The sequence below is a fragment of the Gekko japonicus genome, unplaced genomic scaffold, assembly GCF_001447785.1.
Source record: "Gekko japonicus isolate JY-2015 unplaced genomic scaffold, Gekko_japonicus_V1.1 scaffold2216, whole genome shotgun sequence".
Classification (NCBI taxonomy): domain Eukaryota; kingdom Metazoa; phylum Chordata; class Lepidosauria; order Squamata; family Gekkonidae; genus Gekko; species Gekko japonicus.
The window spans coordinates 82,955-100,601 of record NW_015163154.1 but is presented as its reverse complement, the minus strand read 5'-3'; the positions used below and the strand labels follow the sequence as shown (position 1 = coordinate 100,601).

Sequence of the window (17,647 nt, the reverse complement as noted above, 5' to 3'; positions counted from 1 at the left end):
GTGCCACTGGTGCCAGCGCCGGACGTTAGGAGCTTGGGAGTGTTCCTTGATGTCTCCTTAACGATGGAGGCCCAGGTAGAAGTCACTGCGAAGTCGGCCTTTTACCACTTATGGCTGATTAGGCAGTTGGTTCCCCTCCTTGAACGCGATGACCTGGCAACAGTGATCCATGCAATGGTTACCTCAAGACTGGATTACTGCAATGCTCTCGACATGGGGCTGCCCTTGTCCCAGATCCAGAAGCAGCAGCTGGTGCAGAATGCAGCAGTGAGGTTGTTGTTGTGTCTTCCTGTGTGTGAGCACATCCAGCCCGCCCTAAAAGCTCTGCACTGGCTGCCTAAAGCATACCGGATTTGATTCAAGGTGCTGGTTCTTACCTTTAAAGCCCTATATGACCAGAGACCTATTTACCTAAGGGAACGCCTTCCCCATATGACTCCCAGAGAGCGATCCCAAAATCGCCTGGTTTTCCCTGGTCCTAAAGAAGTCAGGCTGGCTGCAACAAGAGCCAGGGTCTTCTCTGTGGCGGCCCCTTACTGGTGGAATGAGCTCCCAGATGGCCTGTAAAACGGAGCTGTAAAATGGAGCTCTTCACCAGGCGTTCAATTAGCCTTTAACATCATGACCCTGGCCGTAACACCAACACCAACCTGACAACCTGACAACCAACAGCCTAGATTAGGGGTAGGTGACCATCTAAATTTTGAGAGAACGCTACCATCTGTCATCATATTTATATTCTGTGTAGATATGTTTTTATATTTTGTAATTTTAACTGAACTCTGTTTTAATATATTTTGGAATTTTAATGTATACATCCATTAGTATGTATTATAAGCTGCCCTGAGCCCGCCACGGTGGGGAGGGCGAGATAAAAGTTTAATAAAATAAATAAATAAATCCCCTGAATACCAGTACTGGCAGGCAGTAGGCAGAGGAAGCTTTGGGCTACTAGCTGACCACTGTATGAAACAGCCCTGGACCAGAAAGACTATTGGTGTGATTCAGCACAGCTACTGCTATGTTGTTGTTTTTCTAGTTACCATCCTCAGTTTCACTGAATGCAAAAGAATTCCTGCAAGAAACTGTTTTCTTTAACAGTTCATGTGCTATGATAGCCTCTGTTCCTAATTGCTTATCTTTTCCCATTGCTTTAAGAACTCAAGGCGGGTTTAATCTTTTGTACCATGTTTTTTTTTCCAGGCATTAGTCATGAAGTGGTTGATGAAAAGGTGATTTTTGGCATTGAGTTTAATTCAACATTCCTGGAGTGTATTCCAAAGTCCCAACAAGCTTCCATTAGGTGGTTTATTCAGCATTCGGGAGAAGAGCATCGGGAAGAGGTAAGTCATGATTACTAAGGCCAGCCTTTCCTTAGAATAACTTTTAACACCAAAGACCCCCCTGACTAGAATGAGCAAATATTTTCATTCCTTCATCTTCTGTGATATTCTGGTACTGAGCAGGAGGAGGGCTTTATGGACCATCTTTTTGCCATATGTCGCCAACCGTCTTTCTTGAATGTTTTATGTAACTTTTGGGGCATTTCATGTAAAGTATACGCATACCAGTTTTAATTCATTTGCATCCTAGTATACTTTGCATTCATCATATGAAAAATAACCATAAATAATCCAGACTCTGACTGCTGAGAATTCCAAGGACTTCCTTAGGAAAAGGCAGAGAAAAGTGGAGGAGGTTTTAGCTACAAGAAGACCTCATCCCCAGTGTCTTGGGTTGGCTAGTAATGTCCTCATATGAATTAAATGTAATTTCCTTCCTAGAAATGGTTTGAACCAGCTTACAGTGTAAACTTAGATTCTAGCCTTTCAAAACATGCTACTAGTGCCAATAGCACAGGTGCAAATGTAGCACAGAGACAGCTAAGCAAATGCTCACTAAGTATGACTTTTAAAGCTCTGCAGGGCAGTTGGCAAAGTCAAGAAATGCTTCAGGATGTGGGGAAATTGTGTCGTTCCTGAGCTTGTCTTACCAAACTCTGAAAACCCTCTCAACCCAACTGCCAGTGGTTTACATAGAAGTTGTTAATATATTTCCTGTTAACTCCCCCTACACACACACACACACACACACACACACCACCACCACCCCTATTTTCCCAGTGTTCTAGGTGAGCTGAGGCAAAGAAAAGCAAAAAACACATAAGAACATCACACAGCTGCCAACCAGTTCACAACTCAGTGTAAAATGAATTTGCATAACAGATTTTGACTAGCAGTATAAACTGATATCAACTTTGCTCTAAATTACTGACATGGTTGGAGCTGCTGTGGCTCAAGTGGTTAAGACGCTGAACTGCAGGCTGTGGAAGGTCAGTAGTTCAGCAGTTCGAGACCCGAGTGTGCCGCATGACGAAGTGAGCTCCCGTCTCTAGTTTCAGCTCCTGCCAACCTAGCAGTTTGAAAGCAAGAAATTGCAAGTAGATGATAGGTACCACTTTGGTGGGAAGGTAACAGCGTTCCGTGCGCTTTGGTGTTTAGTCATGCCGGCCACATGACCACGGAAACGTCTTCGGACAGCGCTGGCTCTTCGGCTTTGAAACGGAGATGAGCACCGCAACCCTAGAGTCGGACTCGACTGGCTTTCGAACAAGGGAACCTTTACCTTACTGACATGGTTAAAATGTGCTTCCAAAACAGCCTTCCTGCGTGGCTGTCAGTTGGCTCATTACTTTGATGAAAGTGCATTTGAAGCAGCCCTAGTGTTGTCGGCATCTGCATACCAACAGTGGATGGACTAGAAAGCACTTTAAGTGGCCTGTATGAATTGGGACTTAAACAGTATCTTAAAAGCTGACTTAAAATTCATGGAAAAGTGTAGATATGCAGTAAAGTGGAGTACAAGCATTTTAAAGAATAAAAGTTGGTTTATTAAGAAGAGAACAAACTTTGTAAGAAAGAGGAGAGAAAAAGTCTGTCTAACTAGCTAGGAAAGAGTCACTAATGAACAGATCTCAGCAGAAACAGGAAAAACCCTAACTGAGCCAATCAGGAGACAGTAAGGAGACTATTTGAAAATAGTAGGAAGTCCCTAATCTCACTGTGCTAACTAGTTGTCCCCTCTGCTGCTTCTTGCAGGATTTTCTTGTCATTTTCTTTATCTATGCACGATAGACCTTGCATATTCCAACACCCCTTCTCAAGGTCCAGTGTGCAAAGTCCATAAGATTCGTTTTCTTGCATAGACCCTCAGATTTCTCACGTGGAAGTGGCTTGATAAGTACATCTGCAAACATACCTTCTGTAGAACAATAGTCCAATTCAGCAAGGCCTGCCTTTTGCATCATATTTGGTTTTCAAGAACATTTGCATCCTACTGCCCTGTTTCCTGGAGGTAGTTCTGTGAGTGTCCATGTTTGTTTTTTGATTAGGGATTGAGTCTCCTGCAGCCTTTCTCCATTCTTCTGCTTGGCTGGTAAGCATTCTTTCTATGTCTTCCCATGTGGAAGGTTCAGTTACAGCCTCTGTCTTTGTCAGGTAGAAGAGTGTTAAAAACTAATCCCAGGTCCCTGGGCAGAATGTGAACTGACAAGAGACCAGCCCAAGGGGTAAAAAAGACAAAGACAAAAGCTTGCACTTTGTTCTAATTTATTAGCTAAGCAAAAAAACTCCAAGATAACAGAACTGCTCAAGACCACAGTTCCCTCTAAACTGCAGTAGGGGGTGCTGGCACACAACATTTCAGAGGCCAGCTCAGAGGATTTCTGTTCAGCTCACAACCAAGCTTCCATAGGAAACAGTGGAGGACAGGGCACTTCCTTCTTGAGCCTATAGAATTGGACCCCCTGGCACAATCTTTTTGAAACTTTGGGGGGGGGGGTTGAGGAGAGGGACCAGCAGCTATGCTGCAAATTTGGTGAATCTACCTCAAAGAACAGTCTCTCCCTCGATACTATAATGTTCCCCATAGGCTATAATTGAGACGGAAAAAACACAGTTTTTTTGCACATCACTATTTTGCTTTTCAGTATGATTTGTAAGCCGCCTTGAGTCACAGGGGAAAGTGGGATATAAATATCTGAATAAATAAGTAGTTTGTTCACGTGTCTGGTACTTTAATTTTCCCACTCCTTCCCCACTCAGCCCCTCAGAAAATGCAACCGATTCTGAGAGTTAAGATCAGCTGACAGAGAAGGAGCTTGAAGAGTTAGAAGTCATGGCGCACACACAACCAACAAGGAAATGTTATTAAAACTGTCAGACTAAGGCTGAGAGAAGGTAGACCTATTGCTGTTAGAACTGAAGAGAACAGTTAACTAGCAATTGAATGAGTGCTTCTGTTATACAAGATTCAATGGCTCAGTATTTTTCTAATTTGACAATCCCTCTACATCTGCGGTGGCTCAAGTGGTTAAGACGCTGAACTGCAGGCTGTGGAAGGTCAGTAGTTCAGCGGTTCAAGACCCGGGTGCCACAAGACAGGGTGAGCTCCTTTCTCTAGTTCCAGCTCCTGCCAACCTAGCAGTTCGAAAGCAAGAAATTGCAAGTAGATAAATAGGGACCACTTCGGTGGGAAGGTAACAGCGTTCCGTGCGCCTTGGTGTTTAGTCATGCCGGCCACATGACCACGGAAACGTCTTCGGACAGCGCTGGCTCTTCGGCTTTGAAACGGAGATGAGCACCGCAACCCTAGAGTCGGATTCGACTGGCTTTCAAGCAAGGGAACCTTTACCTTTACCTACATCACATGGAGCTGCGGTGGCTCAAGTGGTTAAGACGCTGAACTGCAGGCTGTGGAAGGTCAGTAGTTCAGTGGTTCAAGACCCGGGTGCCGCAAGACAGGGTGAGCTCCTGTCTCTAGTTCCAGCTCCTGCCAACCTAGCAGTTCGAAAGCAAGAAATTGCAAGTAGATAAATAGGGACCACTTCGGTGGGAAGGTAACAGCGTTCCGTGCGCCTTGGTGTTTAGTCATGCCGGCCACATGACCACGGAAACGTCTTCGGACAGCGCTGGCTCTTCGGCTTTGAAACGGAGATGAGCACCGCAACCCTAGAGTCAGACTCGACTGGCTTTTGAGCAAGGGAACCTTTACCTTTACTACATCACAGAGCCTTTATGTTGCCTAGGTTTAACTTATTTCCTTCAGCTGTTTTGACTGGTAGATGCAAGGGTACCCCTTATAAGGGTAGAGTTTACACCTGCTCCTTTAATGAACCTGACTCTACAACATATCCTTCTTCATTGCCCCCCATATTCTTACCTCCGTCATCACTTTCTTTCTTTCCCTCCTTTCCTTCTCTCCTTCTTTCCTTCTTTCTTTCCCTCCTTTCCTTCTCTCCTTCTTTCTCTTTTTCCCTCCTTCTATCCTTCTCTCTCTTACTTTCTTTCCCTTTCCCTCCTTCTTTCCTTCTCTCTTTATTTTCCTCTTTTTTTCCTTCTTTCTTTTCCTCTTTCCTTTCCACTTTCCCTCCCTCTTTCCTTCTCTCTCTTTCTTTCCCTCTTTCTTTCTTTCCCTCTTTCTTTCCTTCTCTCTCTCTCTTTCTTTCCTTTTTTCACTCTTTCTTTCCCTCCTTCTTTCCTTCTCTGTATCTCTTTATTTCTTTCCTTCTCTTTCTTTCCCTCCTCCTTTCCTTCTCTCTTCTTCTCTCCCTCTTTCTTTCCCTCTTTTTCTCCTTCTTTCCTTCTCTCTCTCTTTTTTCCTGTGCTGTCAGGGGTGTGGGCTAATATGCTAATACATTTCTGCTGTTGGGTGTGGCCTATTACGCTAATGAGTTCCTGCTGGGCTTTTTCTACAAAAAAAAGCCCTGATTATATGTATTTTAAGAGTAACCTTCAGCCCTGACTGTCAGTAACTATCATACCTTACCTAACCAAATGTTCATAGTTTAAAATGCTGCCTTGAGTTTCTTGTAAGAAGAGGTGAATAACAGTGGGCTCTATAAACAAATGTGTGTATGTATATCAACTTTAAAATATTTTTTTTAAAAAAATGTTTCTCCATGGTGCTTCATGATACATCTTTGGTAGTGCTAGGTATTCTGTTGCAGAGACCTGCATCAAGTACATCAATATGGAATCACATGGTCTATCTAGTACAGAAGAGATTACACTGGAATGGCAGAATCAGTGTTATTGTGCACCATTCTGTTTATTTGTTTCATATCTGGTGCAGCCATACTTTCCATTAATTTATATTGCGAGGGGGGCATTCTTCTCTAAAGAGACTCATGCACTGCTTTTTCTGCCTTGTGACAATATTTCAGGACACTGGTGATGCCACCTTTAGAGCAAAGAATGATGTACCCAGAATATTTTTAATTCAAGTGTTGTAATGGCTGGAATGTTTTCAGCAGATGTTTTTTTTAAACACCACTACTGAAATAGAGGCGTGGGGGTGTTGAATTGTCACATGCAGTCCAGTTTCCTCAGGTGAAGAGAGGGCAAAATCCAGATTAGGTTAGCAGCAGTGGTGACAGCAGGACACCTCCTGTTCCTCACCTTTAAGGTCATGCTTTTGAATCCCACTTCCAGTAAGGACAGGATGTGCGGAGGGAACAGGATCTCCGGTGGTACCAGAGCTGTCACCATGTCATTCTGCTGACAGTGGGAGTAGAGCTCCCTGCAGCTTGAAGCTTGTTTTTAAAGGGTCAGGAGTCAATTGCTGGGCAATTGACCAATTAAATAAGGTTGTGGTTTAGTCTTGCTCACTCAATTGGGTGTGTTTGTTCTTGAGTGTTTAAGGGTTAGTCACTAGCTTGTTATAGAAATGTTGTGGGAGAGGAGAACTGAATTAATATTAATGACACCTCTTATATCTTATATCCAGCTTTAATGGTCTGGATTTTCTTGCATCCCATTCCTGCATACATTCCTCTGTGCTGCATCATACATAAAGGATGATCTGGGTCCAGGAGAGACTTTGACTTCCTGGTTAGATGAGACCATCCAGAGTCTCCTGGGACAAGGTGCTGCCAAATGTTAATATAATAAGCCATACACTGGAAACAACAGTGCACAGTTTCCATAGGTATGGTGTGGCAGAAGGAAGTGAGTCAGAGCCAGTTCCTCACCAGCTTCTCCAGTAATCAGGATGTTTATTCTTCTTCTTCTGTAGCTTCTAATGCCTGTTTGATCAGCATTGACCAATGGTCATAAAGACAAGTTAGCAGCTCCATTTTTACACCAATATTTGAATATAGGTTTGATAATAGTTTGTCGCTACAGTTACTTAACATGGTACACCTAATAGCCATAGCTAGCCCCATGCAAGGGGGGGGGCACTGTGGTACTGGGGTTACTCTCAGGCTTGCAGGAAAATGTGACAGTTTAAGAGGGCTAACCCTCCTCCCAAAGTAAAAATCTTGAGGGCCACAGAGCATTTGGGTGGCATTTGAGGACCCAGTGACCCCCCCCCCCATGTTGCATAATGGAACTAAAACCAATGAAAGCTAGTATAACCCAACCAGTAAGTGACTTGAGTGTAAAGCAGGAAGTTCCTCATTCAAATTGGACCACTCCTTAGGTGGCCTTAGGTAAGCTATCCTATAACCCTGAAAGAAAAGATAGTTTTTTTTCCATGTGTACCATCAAGAAACAGAGGGGAATATCTGATATATATATACAAGCTAGGTATGTACAGTCATTTAAAAAAAAAACTTGTGTGTATAACATTTTTTATAAGGGCAGAGGTCCCTATTGTGCCCTTGGGCACCATGGTGCCAGCTGCTTTCCTGATGCCCCAAAGTGTTTTTAGAAAGTGGCTGGGGCCAGGCGCAACTGTTGCTCAGGTTGTGATTGGCCATTGGAGATCTGGTTGGCTAGGCAGATTAAAAGGCATCCTGTTAAATCAAGCTTCTGCCTGAAAGGTTGAAGAGTTACTATTAAAGTGATGCATAGCCTCACTATCTGAGATTTTGTGATTGGCTCCACCACCTCTTGTGCTATCTCCATCCTCTTGCTGACCTCCCCCCAATCTTCACTGTGGAGATTTCCCTTTCAGGGTTGTTATGAAGGCTAATGATAAAACGCATGACGTGTTCTGAGCGGTTTGAAATGCTATGTGGATGCTTAGTAGTAGTATAACTGAGCATTATTTATTTTTCATTAGGGCCTTTTTAAAAAATTGGTAATGGCCCAACATGGCTATCTATTTGCAACTTGGAAGGTAGTTTTCTTTGGGTGATTTCGCACTATACCTTGAATCCTGGTTCAACCCTGTCCCAAACTCACATTCTACACTACAATCGAGTTCACCCCTGTAATTATCTCGATGTATTTTTAAATTCTACACTACACTCGAGTTCACCCCTGTAATTATCTTGGGGTGTTTTTTGTTACCTCATTACATTGAGATCACTCTGGTTTTGCCCCACATTTGTCCCGGGATAAACAGATGCTGTTATCACCAGGGATAAATGCAATGTATTGTGTCGTGAATTGAACTCTGCTAAAACCAGAAGGTGTACAAAGGACCTTTATCAGTTAAGAGATGGAAGCACTAAAGTTCTCCCACAAAGCGTCACCATTGCTTTTCTCTTCCTCAGTGAATTCACCGTTACACTTTTTCTGTGCTTTTCCCCATGTTCTTTCATGGAGTGAAAATAAGTGTTGAAGCCCCTACTCTTCTCAAGGACAGGTGCAAACTTTTAACTGTGAAGGACCTGGTATGTGATATTTATTATGATGGGAAAGACAAAGTGGGGGCGACCTAGGCTCTGATTCCCTTGCACTTTGAAAATTTCTTGCTTTTTTCACTGCCTGAAGGCTTTTCTGTCCTTTTACTACTGAAAAATCACTCCCCAGCTTTTACCAAAATAGATAGTAGATCTAAATTGGAGGGGGGGGTTGCCTTTGCATTTTGGATTCCACTGTGACACCTACTACTTTTAAGCCAACTGTAGCTCAGTTTTAAAAAGGAATCTTTGGTGCAGTGCATTCCAGAGGGATAAAAGAAAATGCTTCTTCATACTGCACAGAAAGCTTCCTGCCCCCAGGTAGTGGCTTAGATGTTTAAAAAGATTAGACACATTTCTGACGTGTACGTCTATTAGCATCGTTTAGCTATGACCAGTAGATAAAACCAACATGTTTTGAGGCAGTCTCCCACTGAATGCTGCTGATAGAGAAGGGAGGGATGGTGCCTTCATGCTCTGCTTGTCAGCATCCAAAAGCATCATGCTGGCCACTGATGGTCATAGAAAGGCCTCTGATCCAGTAGGGTGGTTCTTAGGAATGACTCACCAATTATGAGAAGAGTACACATTGGCTCAAGTATTTTCTCAAGCAAATCTTGGTTATTTTCTATGCAAAGAAATGTTTCAGTCCTTCAAGCCAAAATTTAAGTATAAAACTGGTTTCTTGGAAGCATTTCCTTTAGCTTGTCGCATGAGGGCCACCTTTAATGATGTTTCTGTAGAGCTCCACATCCCATAGCCAGGAACTGGAACCCAGTGAGTATATGGAGCTTATAGGTACAGCAAAAAGCTAGTCATAGCTAAACCTATGGGATTTGGGCATTAACCTGCACATATGTCCAGTGTGTCTCCACATGCTGGTGCCTGAATGGACACCTCCCCTCAGAGGAAGTCTTGAACAAACCATTTGAGCTGCTGTTGCTACTTCTTAAGGGTGATTCTTGTGAAAGGTGAGTGAAAGGTGCATCCACCTTTGTAGAAGTTGTCGCCAAAAAGAGGCACTTGTATCCATGGCAATCCTGTTTCATGCTAAGCTTTACCTGTGGGAATATGTCCCAGGGACTCTTAGCGAAGTATGTTATGGAAATCAAATTGATTGTCCAAAACGGTTCTGCATCATCTTAAATTCTCTGGATTGTGCCCAATATTATATAAAATTGAACTCACAGGGGTCAGGGGGGCGGCTTTAATTACATTTTTATAAAGTGAACAGGTCCATTGACATCAATAAAACTAAATCTATTTGAAACAAATGTATTTACATTTCTGATTTGGATTGTATACAGTTCAGCACTGTCAGTGTGGCTGAATATGATTTACAAAGGAGATTAAAGCCACTACATTTATTCACCTAAATGGATATCTTTGTACAATTGTCTTCCATGCCCAGATTTTTCCTACACTCAGAATTTAATCCAATACTTTTGTATATCCATCTGTCAAACTAAAGTACAAATTAACCAATTGAGTGAAATGTTAGAAGTTCTAGTAACCAGTAATGAAGTACCAGATGTTTATGGAACTCAAAAGTCTGGTGGGCTGGAGAGAGAAGAATAAAGAGAAAAGGGCAGAACAGGATACCCAAGGAGGAAAGAAAGAGAAAATGCATGTGAAATCAGAGTCATCCTGTCATCCCGTGTAGAGGAGGAAAAAATGAACACTGCAGCTGCCATTCACATCCACTGGACAGACTGCATTTTAAGACGTACATCTAAGACATTTTAAAATGGTTAAGGATGTAAAACACATATCATTCTTCTTGGTTTCCCATTCTTTTGTCACACGCAGACATGAATACAGTGTTGTGTTTGCATACTCCTCCTTTTCTCCTCTTGAAACCAGTGTTTGGCATGGCATCCAGCAGTAGGTACCTGGATGAACATATATTTGTTTCTTCTCCACCTCCACCCCCAGAAGAGATTTACAAACTGGAATTAATGACATTTAGTATCTTGGTTTGTGCTGAAGATCCTCCAGATCTACCTCAACTCGAACACTGAGAAAATCCGGAGTGGCAGGCAATTGCGGAAAGGACCTTTCTCAGTGTTCCAGTTGAGGCAATTTAAGTCCACAGTAAAACAGCATCCAAATAACCCAGGGCAACAGCAGGCTGAAACCTGGCTGACCACTGAAGGGAGGTAATGTAATGCAGAATTTTTTGGGGGGAGGGAACAGAATAAAAAGAATGTAGTGCAGAATGGGGGGGGGGACCCTGGATTAAAAAGAAGGTTGGATTTGATTTTAGTGCAGAATTGCTTGGACTACACAGTGGTGAACATGAATTAAAATGAGAGTGCAGAAAGGGCTACTGAGAGGCAGTTCAGGTATATGTTATATACACAGTGTGGTGTGTAATGGAGGTTCACTGTGGCTGAGCAAGTTTTGGAGCCTCTTTTAGAAGAAGAAGAGGAGGAGATTGGATTTATACCCCACCCTTCACTACCCAAAGGAGTCTCAGAGCGGCTTACAAACTCCTTTCCCTTCTCCTCCCCACAAGAGACACCCTGTGATGTAGGTGGGGCTGAGAGAGCTGTGACAGAAACTGCTCTTTTCCAAGAACAGCTGTGCCAGAACTATGGCTTGCCCAAGGTCATCCAGCAGGTGCAAGTGTAGGAGTGGGGAATCAAACCCAGTTCTCCCAGATTAGAGTCCGTGCACTTAACCACTACACCAAACTGGCTCTCAAGGAGAGATTGTAGGAAAAGGGACTCCTTTAAGTCAGCCAACATACAGATAAGGATCCAAGCTAATATAATGAAGAGAAATATGGCAGATAAGGAAGATACAGAAAGTGGCTATCTCTCTTGCCGGTATTCCTCCCATCCTCTGAGGAGCTCTCAGTCGTTGTCTTCCTTCCATTGTATCCTTATAACAGCCCTGCAAAGTAGGTTAGGCTGAGAGTGAACCCAAGGTTATTTAATGAGCTCAAAATGTTAGAAAATTGGCTCATTCTTTTTTGTAGAGGTAGATTCTTGTTTTGAAGAGTGTTACTTTGTTTGGGCCATAGGCTATATGTTGGGGACAGGAAGGGAGGTGGGCCAGTCTAACTTCCTTTGCAATGCAGGTTCGGGAATTACCCAGCAAAGGCAGAGCATTCCTGCATACCAGTTTTGGTTTTTTTTTGTTGGGGGGGGGGTGTTCCTTTGGTTGGGGTTTTTTTCCTTAATAGGTGAGCTAAGTTGGATACCCTTAATGCTGCCTTTGAAACCAGTGGGTTTTAAAAAGCAAAAGGATCACGGCTATTTCTTAGAATTGTCTTTGGGTTTTGGAGGTCATTGTGGAAAAGTACGTTGCAAGCATGTAGGAGGCCCAAATTAAGCATCAAGGTTCTGCTCTAGCTTCTTGGCCCTCTGTCCTTCCTCAACAGCTTTTTTGTGGCCTGTGGTGCAGTTGGTGGAGTGGCATGCTCCAACAGCTGTGCATCTCTGTCTCAGCCCGAGCTCCATTTGTAGGGTAGCTGACTAAGGTCTGTGTATTGTTGAGGGAATGAGGGAATTGTCCACGTTTTTTGCATAAACAATGTGTAGTCTACCCACCCTGAATAAATTTAATTTAGCCATCTTCATGCCTATGGAACGTCTTACTTCTGAAGTTTGCTAGAAGGGCACATATGTCATTTGGATTGCTTTCCAACTTCACTTCTACCCATTAAAAGAGAGTAAAATGTTCACTATGATGCTGCATTTTTAATAGTCTGTAAAAATGAAGACAGTGTTGAGATTTGTGAAGTGTGTGCATTGGAGGGGTCATGCTCCTGCATTTTGTACTTCTTGCCACACTGGTTTATCTGTGGCAGGAGAACTTCACTGCTGCCTTCTGTGTGTGAGCACCAATGCTCCCTATAAGCTGTGGAGTCTTGTGAGCAAGAATTCTACTTTGTGAGCTACTGGCATTAAAGTTGTGAGCGAGCGATTTGGCGGCTGCACAAATTAGTTTGCTCTGGAGCCATCCTTCCTGAGCTAAGACAAAAATGTGTGAGCTGGAGGCTAAAAAAACTGAGAGCTAGCTCATACTAACTCAGCTTAGAGGGAACACTGGTCAGCACCTAGTGACCCTGTCTGCCCTTCAAAGGGACTGTCTTGGACAGAGTGTCTTCCTGTAGTGTGGGGGCAGAGCAAAGGAACCAAGCCAGAGACTCGTCCGTTATGAGTAAATGGTCTTAGTTCCTCTCTCCAAGCCTCACCCATGCTGTTGGGGTGTGTTCTGCTCTCTCAAATGGCCATACTTTCTCCCTTGCTGCACCTTATGACTGGAACAGCCTCCCGGAGTGCCTTCACAATGCCTTTCCTCTCACTTCTTGGCACATCCCCATCAGTCCTAAGCAGGAGTGTCTGGAACAAATGCACATTTCCTCCCTCCCCTCCCATTGCTGCTGTAGTCTCCTCTGTGTCAGATTTTAGATTGACAGTGCTTCAGAGCAAGAACCTGCCTCTGAGAAACTCCAAGCAGGCTGATGGCACTTGATAAATAATGATACTGACCTAGTTGCTCTGATGATTGAGAGAATCCATGGTGACTGATATTAAAACCAAAGCAACACAATAAGAAAGGCAGGGAATCTCAATACAAAAGGCCATTCCTATGCCCAAAGGGCAGGGACTGGAACTGGAAATAGGGTTGCCAAGTGAAATTTCTGCTGGAGCGGGGGACTCCCGGACGGTGGCTTGTGTGCGCACGCGCGCATGCCGCATCGACGTCACCCAGAAGTGACGTGGGCACGCCGGGCACGCTGGGGGTGGGGCCATGACCATCTGAGGGATAACCATAGAGTTTTACCTCGGATGACCGTGACCCCGCCCCCAGCGTGCCTGGCATGCCCACATCACTTCTGGGTCATGTGCACATCGGGGTGGGGTTCCCCCCCGGGGCCTGACCCGCCGCTGGCAGGGAACAGGCCTCTGGGATGGGGTTTTCCCCACCCCCCGGGAGGACTTGGCAAGCCTAACTGGAAACCACATGGTCTGCATTTGTGGTCTGCCACTGGCACTGATTGTGCTCAAACATTGTGGGCCTCTAAAATCACAGAAAGGAATAAAGGAGGGAGTGTAACATGAGCCTTTAGAATTAGCAGGCCAGTTATGATCCTTCTGGATTGGTCAGGTGTGATACAAAAATGGAAGTCTGGGCTTTTGTTTGTTTGCTTATTTTTTGATATTTGTGGCTTACCGCATTATTTTGTACTTCTTGCCACACTGGTTTATGTGTGGCAGGAGAGCTACAATAGACCTGAGGGTACCGCATGATACTTGTGGCTTACTGCATTATTCTCCAGTGGTCCTAGGGGTGGGACAATCTTCACCTCTGGGATAGTAGCTTCTCCTCTCCACAGGCAGGGTCACCAATTTTGTGATCCCGGAGGCAAGGGACTTATCCTAGGAGTTTCCAGTTTTGTCAGCTCTGCCTATCAGCAGGACGTCTTCAGCAGCACTCTACAGAGTGCCATGATCCCATTAACCCTCTTTACTTAAAACAGCTAGATAAAGAGGGGGAAGGTCTGGGAGCCCATTGGAAGCAGGCTCAGAGAGAACAAAGTTAGGAGGACTCTCACAGGGAGCAGGAAGAGCTTCTTTGCCCACCTGTGCCGCACATCCACAGTGTCAGGGACTACCCTTGTGCTCTGGTGCTTCCTGATCTGGGACCATAGAGGGGTCTTCAGCCCTAGGGCTGGGAGCCTCCCCAGTCGGCCGTCAGGGGCATGAAGTGCTGGCAGCATTCACATCAGAGTGACTTGGCTCCCTGAGTGGCACCTAGAATGTCAAAAGGGGTAGGCTCCAGGACAGGGAGACTGCACCAGCAGCAACTGTAACTGTTCTGTCCCTCCAGAATCTCAGAAAGACCCAACCAGTTTACCATCTTCAGTGCCTGCCTGGTGGCAGAGGGGAGCCCTTTCTCTTTCAGTTTTGGGGGAAGGAGTCCTGTAAGGCAGGAAATGATGATGAAGGCAGGCCCTTCTACTTCTCAGCCCCAGGATAACATAGTCTCCAAACTAGACCTACCCAACTCTCTGGCCTCCACCTCCACACCTGGGTCCAAACCGGATAAAGAGGGGGAAGGAACCCACTCCCAAGACCTTTCTGGGGAGTCCAACCTCCAAGCCTGGATCAAGGAGAAAATGAGGAGAGGGATCAAAGAGGCTATGAGTCAGACCAGCCAATGCTGGCATTCCCCACCTAACAGTTCCTCTCAAGGCAGAAGGTCAAAGAGAACATCTTGCTTCCCCCCCTCATCCAAACAGAGAAGGATGGACGATTCTTCTGGCACAGTAAGGAATCCAGTCCTCTGCTGAGCCATCAATATGAGGAATCAGAAGTCTCAGATATAATGCCATAGACTCCATAGTTCCCTCCAAGCTGCACTAGGGTTGCTGGTGCACAAAATTTTAACAGGCAGCGCAGGGGTTTCTGATTCTGCTCACAAGACATTTTCCCTCCATTCAAAGCAATGGAGGATGGGGTCATATCCTTCTGGGGCTCATAGAACTGGACCTCCTGGTCCAGTCTTTTTGAAACTTGGGGGAGGGGGAGAGTTGAGGAGAGGCACCAGCAGTTGTGCTGCAAATTTGGTGCCTCAAAAAGCAGCCTCCAAATCCCCAGATACCCCCAAATCAATTCTCCATTATAGCCTATGGGGCCCATTGACTATAATCTTCCCCATTGGCTACAATGGAGCTGGGGGGGAAATGATTTTTTTTGCACACCCTTATGCTTTTCAGTATAATTTGTAAGTTGCCTTGAGTCACAGAGAAAAGTGGGATATAAATTTTTGAATAAATAAGCAGTTTGGGCAGGTTGATAACATTTAAGCAACTTCCTGTTTGTTAGGTGTTGACAGTGATTGTTCCTCCTCTGTTATACATGACCTGTAATGCTGGTTGTTATTTTTCAAAAAAAAAAAAAAAAAAGGAGACTGCAAGAGTCCCCCCTCCAAGTGCTGGTATGTTTTCTAAGGCTCAGCACAAGGTGATGGTCCAGGTTTACCAATATAGTGGACTGGGGCGGATAGACACGTTCCGGAAGCCATGTCTACCAGTATAGTGGGTGGGTAGACTGTTCTCCAGAGGCCAGGTCTACCGATATAGTGGACTGGGGTGAATAGACCTGTTCTCCAGAGGACAGGTCTACCAATATAGTGGAAAGAGGTAGGTACAATCTGATTTGATTCTCTTTTCTCTTATAATGTTTAAATTATTCTTAAAATATAGTTTAAATAAAATTTAAAAGAATTTATTCTGAGATTTTTACCAGGTTATTGAAGTAATCATTTAAAAACTTATTGATACCATAGTCAAATGTAGACTCGCTAACAACTTTAATGCTGCTAGCTTTTTTCACTCACAGGGTAGAATTTCTGCTCAGAACACTGTGGAGCTTAGAGGGAACATTGGAGACCACCCTCCAAAGCAGCCATTTCCACTAGGGGGAGCTACAGCTGCCAACCCAGAATCACAACTGCTCTCCAGATGACAGCGATCAGTTCCCCTGGAGAAAATGGCTGCTTTGAAGTGTGTTTATGGTAGTATACCCTGTGGAGATCGCTTCCCTCCCCAAACCTTACCCTCTCAACGCTCCACCCCAAATCTTCAAGAATTTCCCTACCTGGAGATGGCAACCCTAATGGCTACTGATCTCTGTAGTTGGGACATCTGTTGTGTTTTCGGGAGATCTCCAGGCCCCACCTGGAGGTTTCCAACCCTAAACGGAGAGAAGGAAGCAGGAAAGGGGAGGAGCTATGGAGACTTTCAGGAACAGGAAGGAGGAAATCTTGGGAAGGGGGAGATGCCTCCTGCAAGTCCTTGTGGGTTCCCACTTGTATTATTAAAAATCAGGAAAAGTTCACAGGCTGCTTTAATTTAATTTACGAATGTAGTGGACTATAGGGTATCTGCAGATGGGAGTATTAATTACAACCTTAAAAATTAGGGACAGCCTAGATCCCATTTTATGTTGGTAGTAAATTCTAGAAGAGCCATTCTCCAATGCAAGATATAAGTTGAAGTTTCATTTTTCAGGACTGGAAATTGTGTAATTGCTACTGAAGGTAAACCAACTAAGTATTGCAGCAGGCTTCAAGACAGTTGTTGCAAATCCAGGGAAGAAAGGGGGAGAGTGATAATTTATTCCAAGCTGAAACCATTTGCATAGAACAAAAAAAGCCCCGAACTGCAATTTGAAAAAGAAAGGGACAGGGTAAAAGCCGGAACGGGACGGAACGGCCCGGAACGGGCATTCAACACACAATAGTACCGCAAAAAACAGTGGCATCCATTACAGACCCTCCAGAACAATATTCTAGAAGTGGAAAACCAGAACTCTCACTCTTTTATTAACCCTTTCTGGGCCAAAATGCCTCCGGAACGGCCCGGAACGGGCACTAAACACACAATAGTAACGCAAAAAACAGTGGCATGCATTACAGGCCCTCCAGAACAGTATTCTAGAAGTGGGAAACCAGAACTCTCACTCTTTTATTAACCCTTTCTAGGCCAAAATGCCTCCGGAACACCCCGGAATGGGCATTAAACACACAGTAGTACCACAAAAAACAGTGGCATGCATTACAGGCACTCCAGAACAGTATTCTAGAGGTGGGAAACCGGAACTCTCACTCTTTTATTAACCCTTTCTAGGCCAAAATGCCTCCGGAACACCCAAGAACGGTCCGGAACGGCTCGGAACGGGCATTAAACACACAGTGGTACCGCAAAAAACAGTGGCATACATTACACGCACTCAAGAACAGTATTCTAGAGGTGGGAAACCGGAACTCTCACTCTTTTATTAACCCTTTCTAGGCCAAAATGCCTCTGGAACACCCCGGAACGGCCCAAAACAACCCGGAATGGGCATTAAACACACAATAGTACTGCCAAAAACAGTGGCATGCATTGCAGGCAGTCCAGAGCAGTATTCTAGAGGTGGGAAAGCAGAACTCTCATGCTTTTATTGACCCTTTCTAGGCCAAAATGCCTCCGGAACACCCAAAAACGGTCCGGGA

General features: G+C 44.6%; 1 protein-coding gene across 1 annotated transcript in view; it reads left to right on the top strand.

Moving 5' to 3' along the window:
- Positions 1 to 17,647, top strand: part of SEMA3D (semaphorin 3D) — a 170,209-nt gene that overhangs the window by 141,974 nt on the left and 10,588 nt on the right. The window contains exon 16 of the mRNA XM_015407058.1: positions 1,204 to 1,343. Coding sequence (XP_015262544.1) covers positions 1,204 to 1,343 — 140 coding nt within the window. The remainder of the gene's footprint in view (positions 1 to 1,203; positions 1,344 to 17,647) is intronic.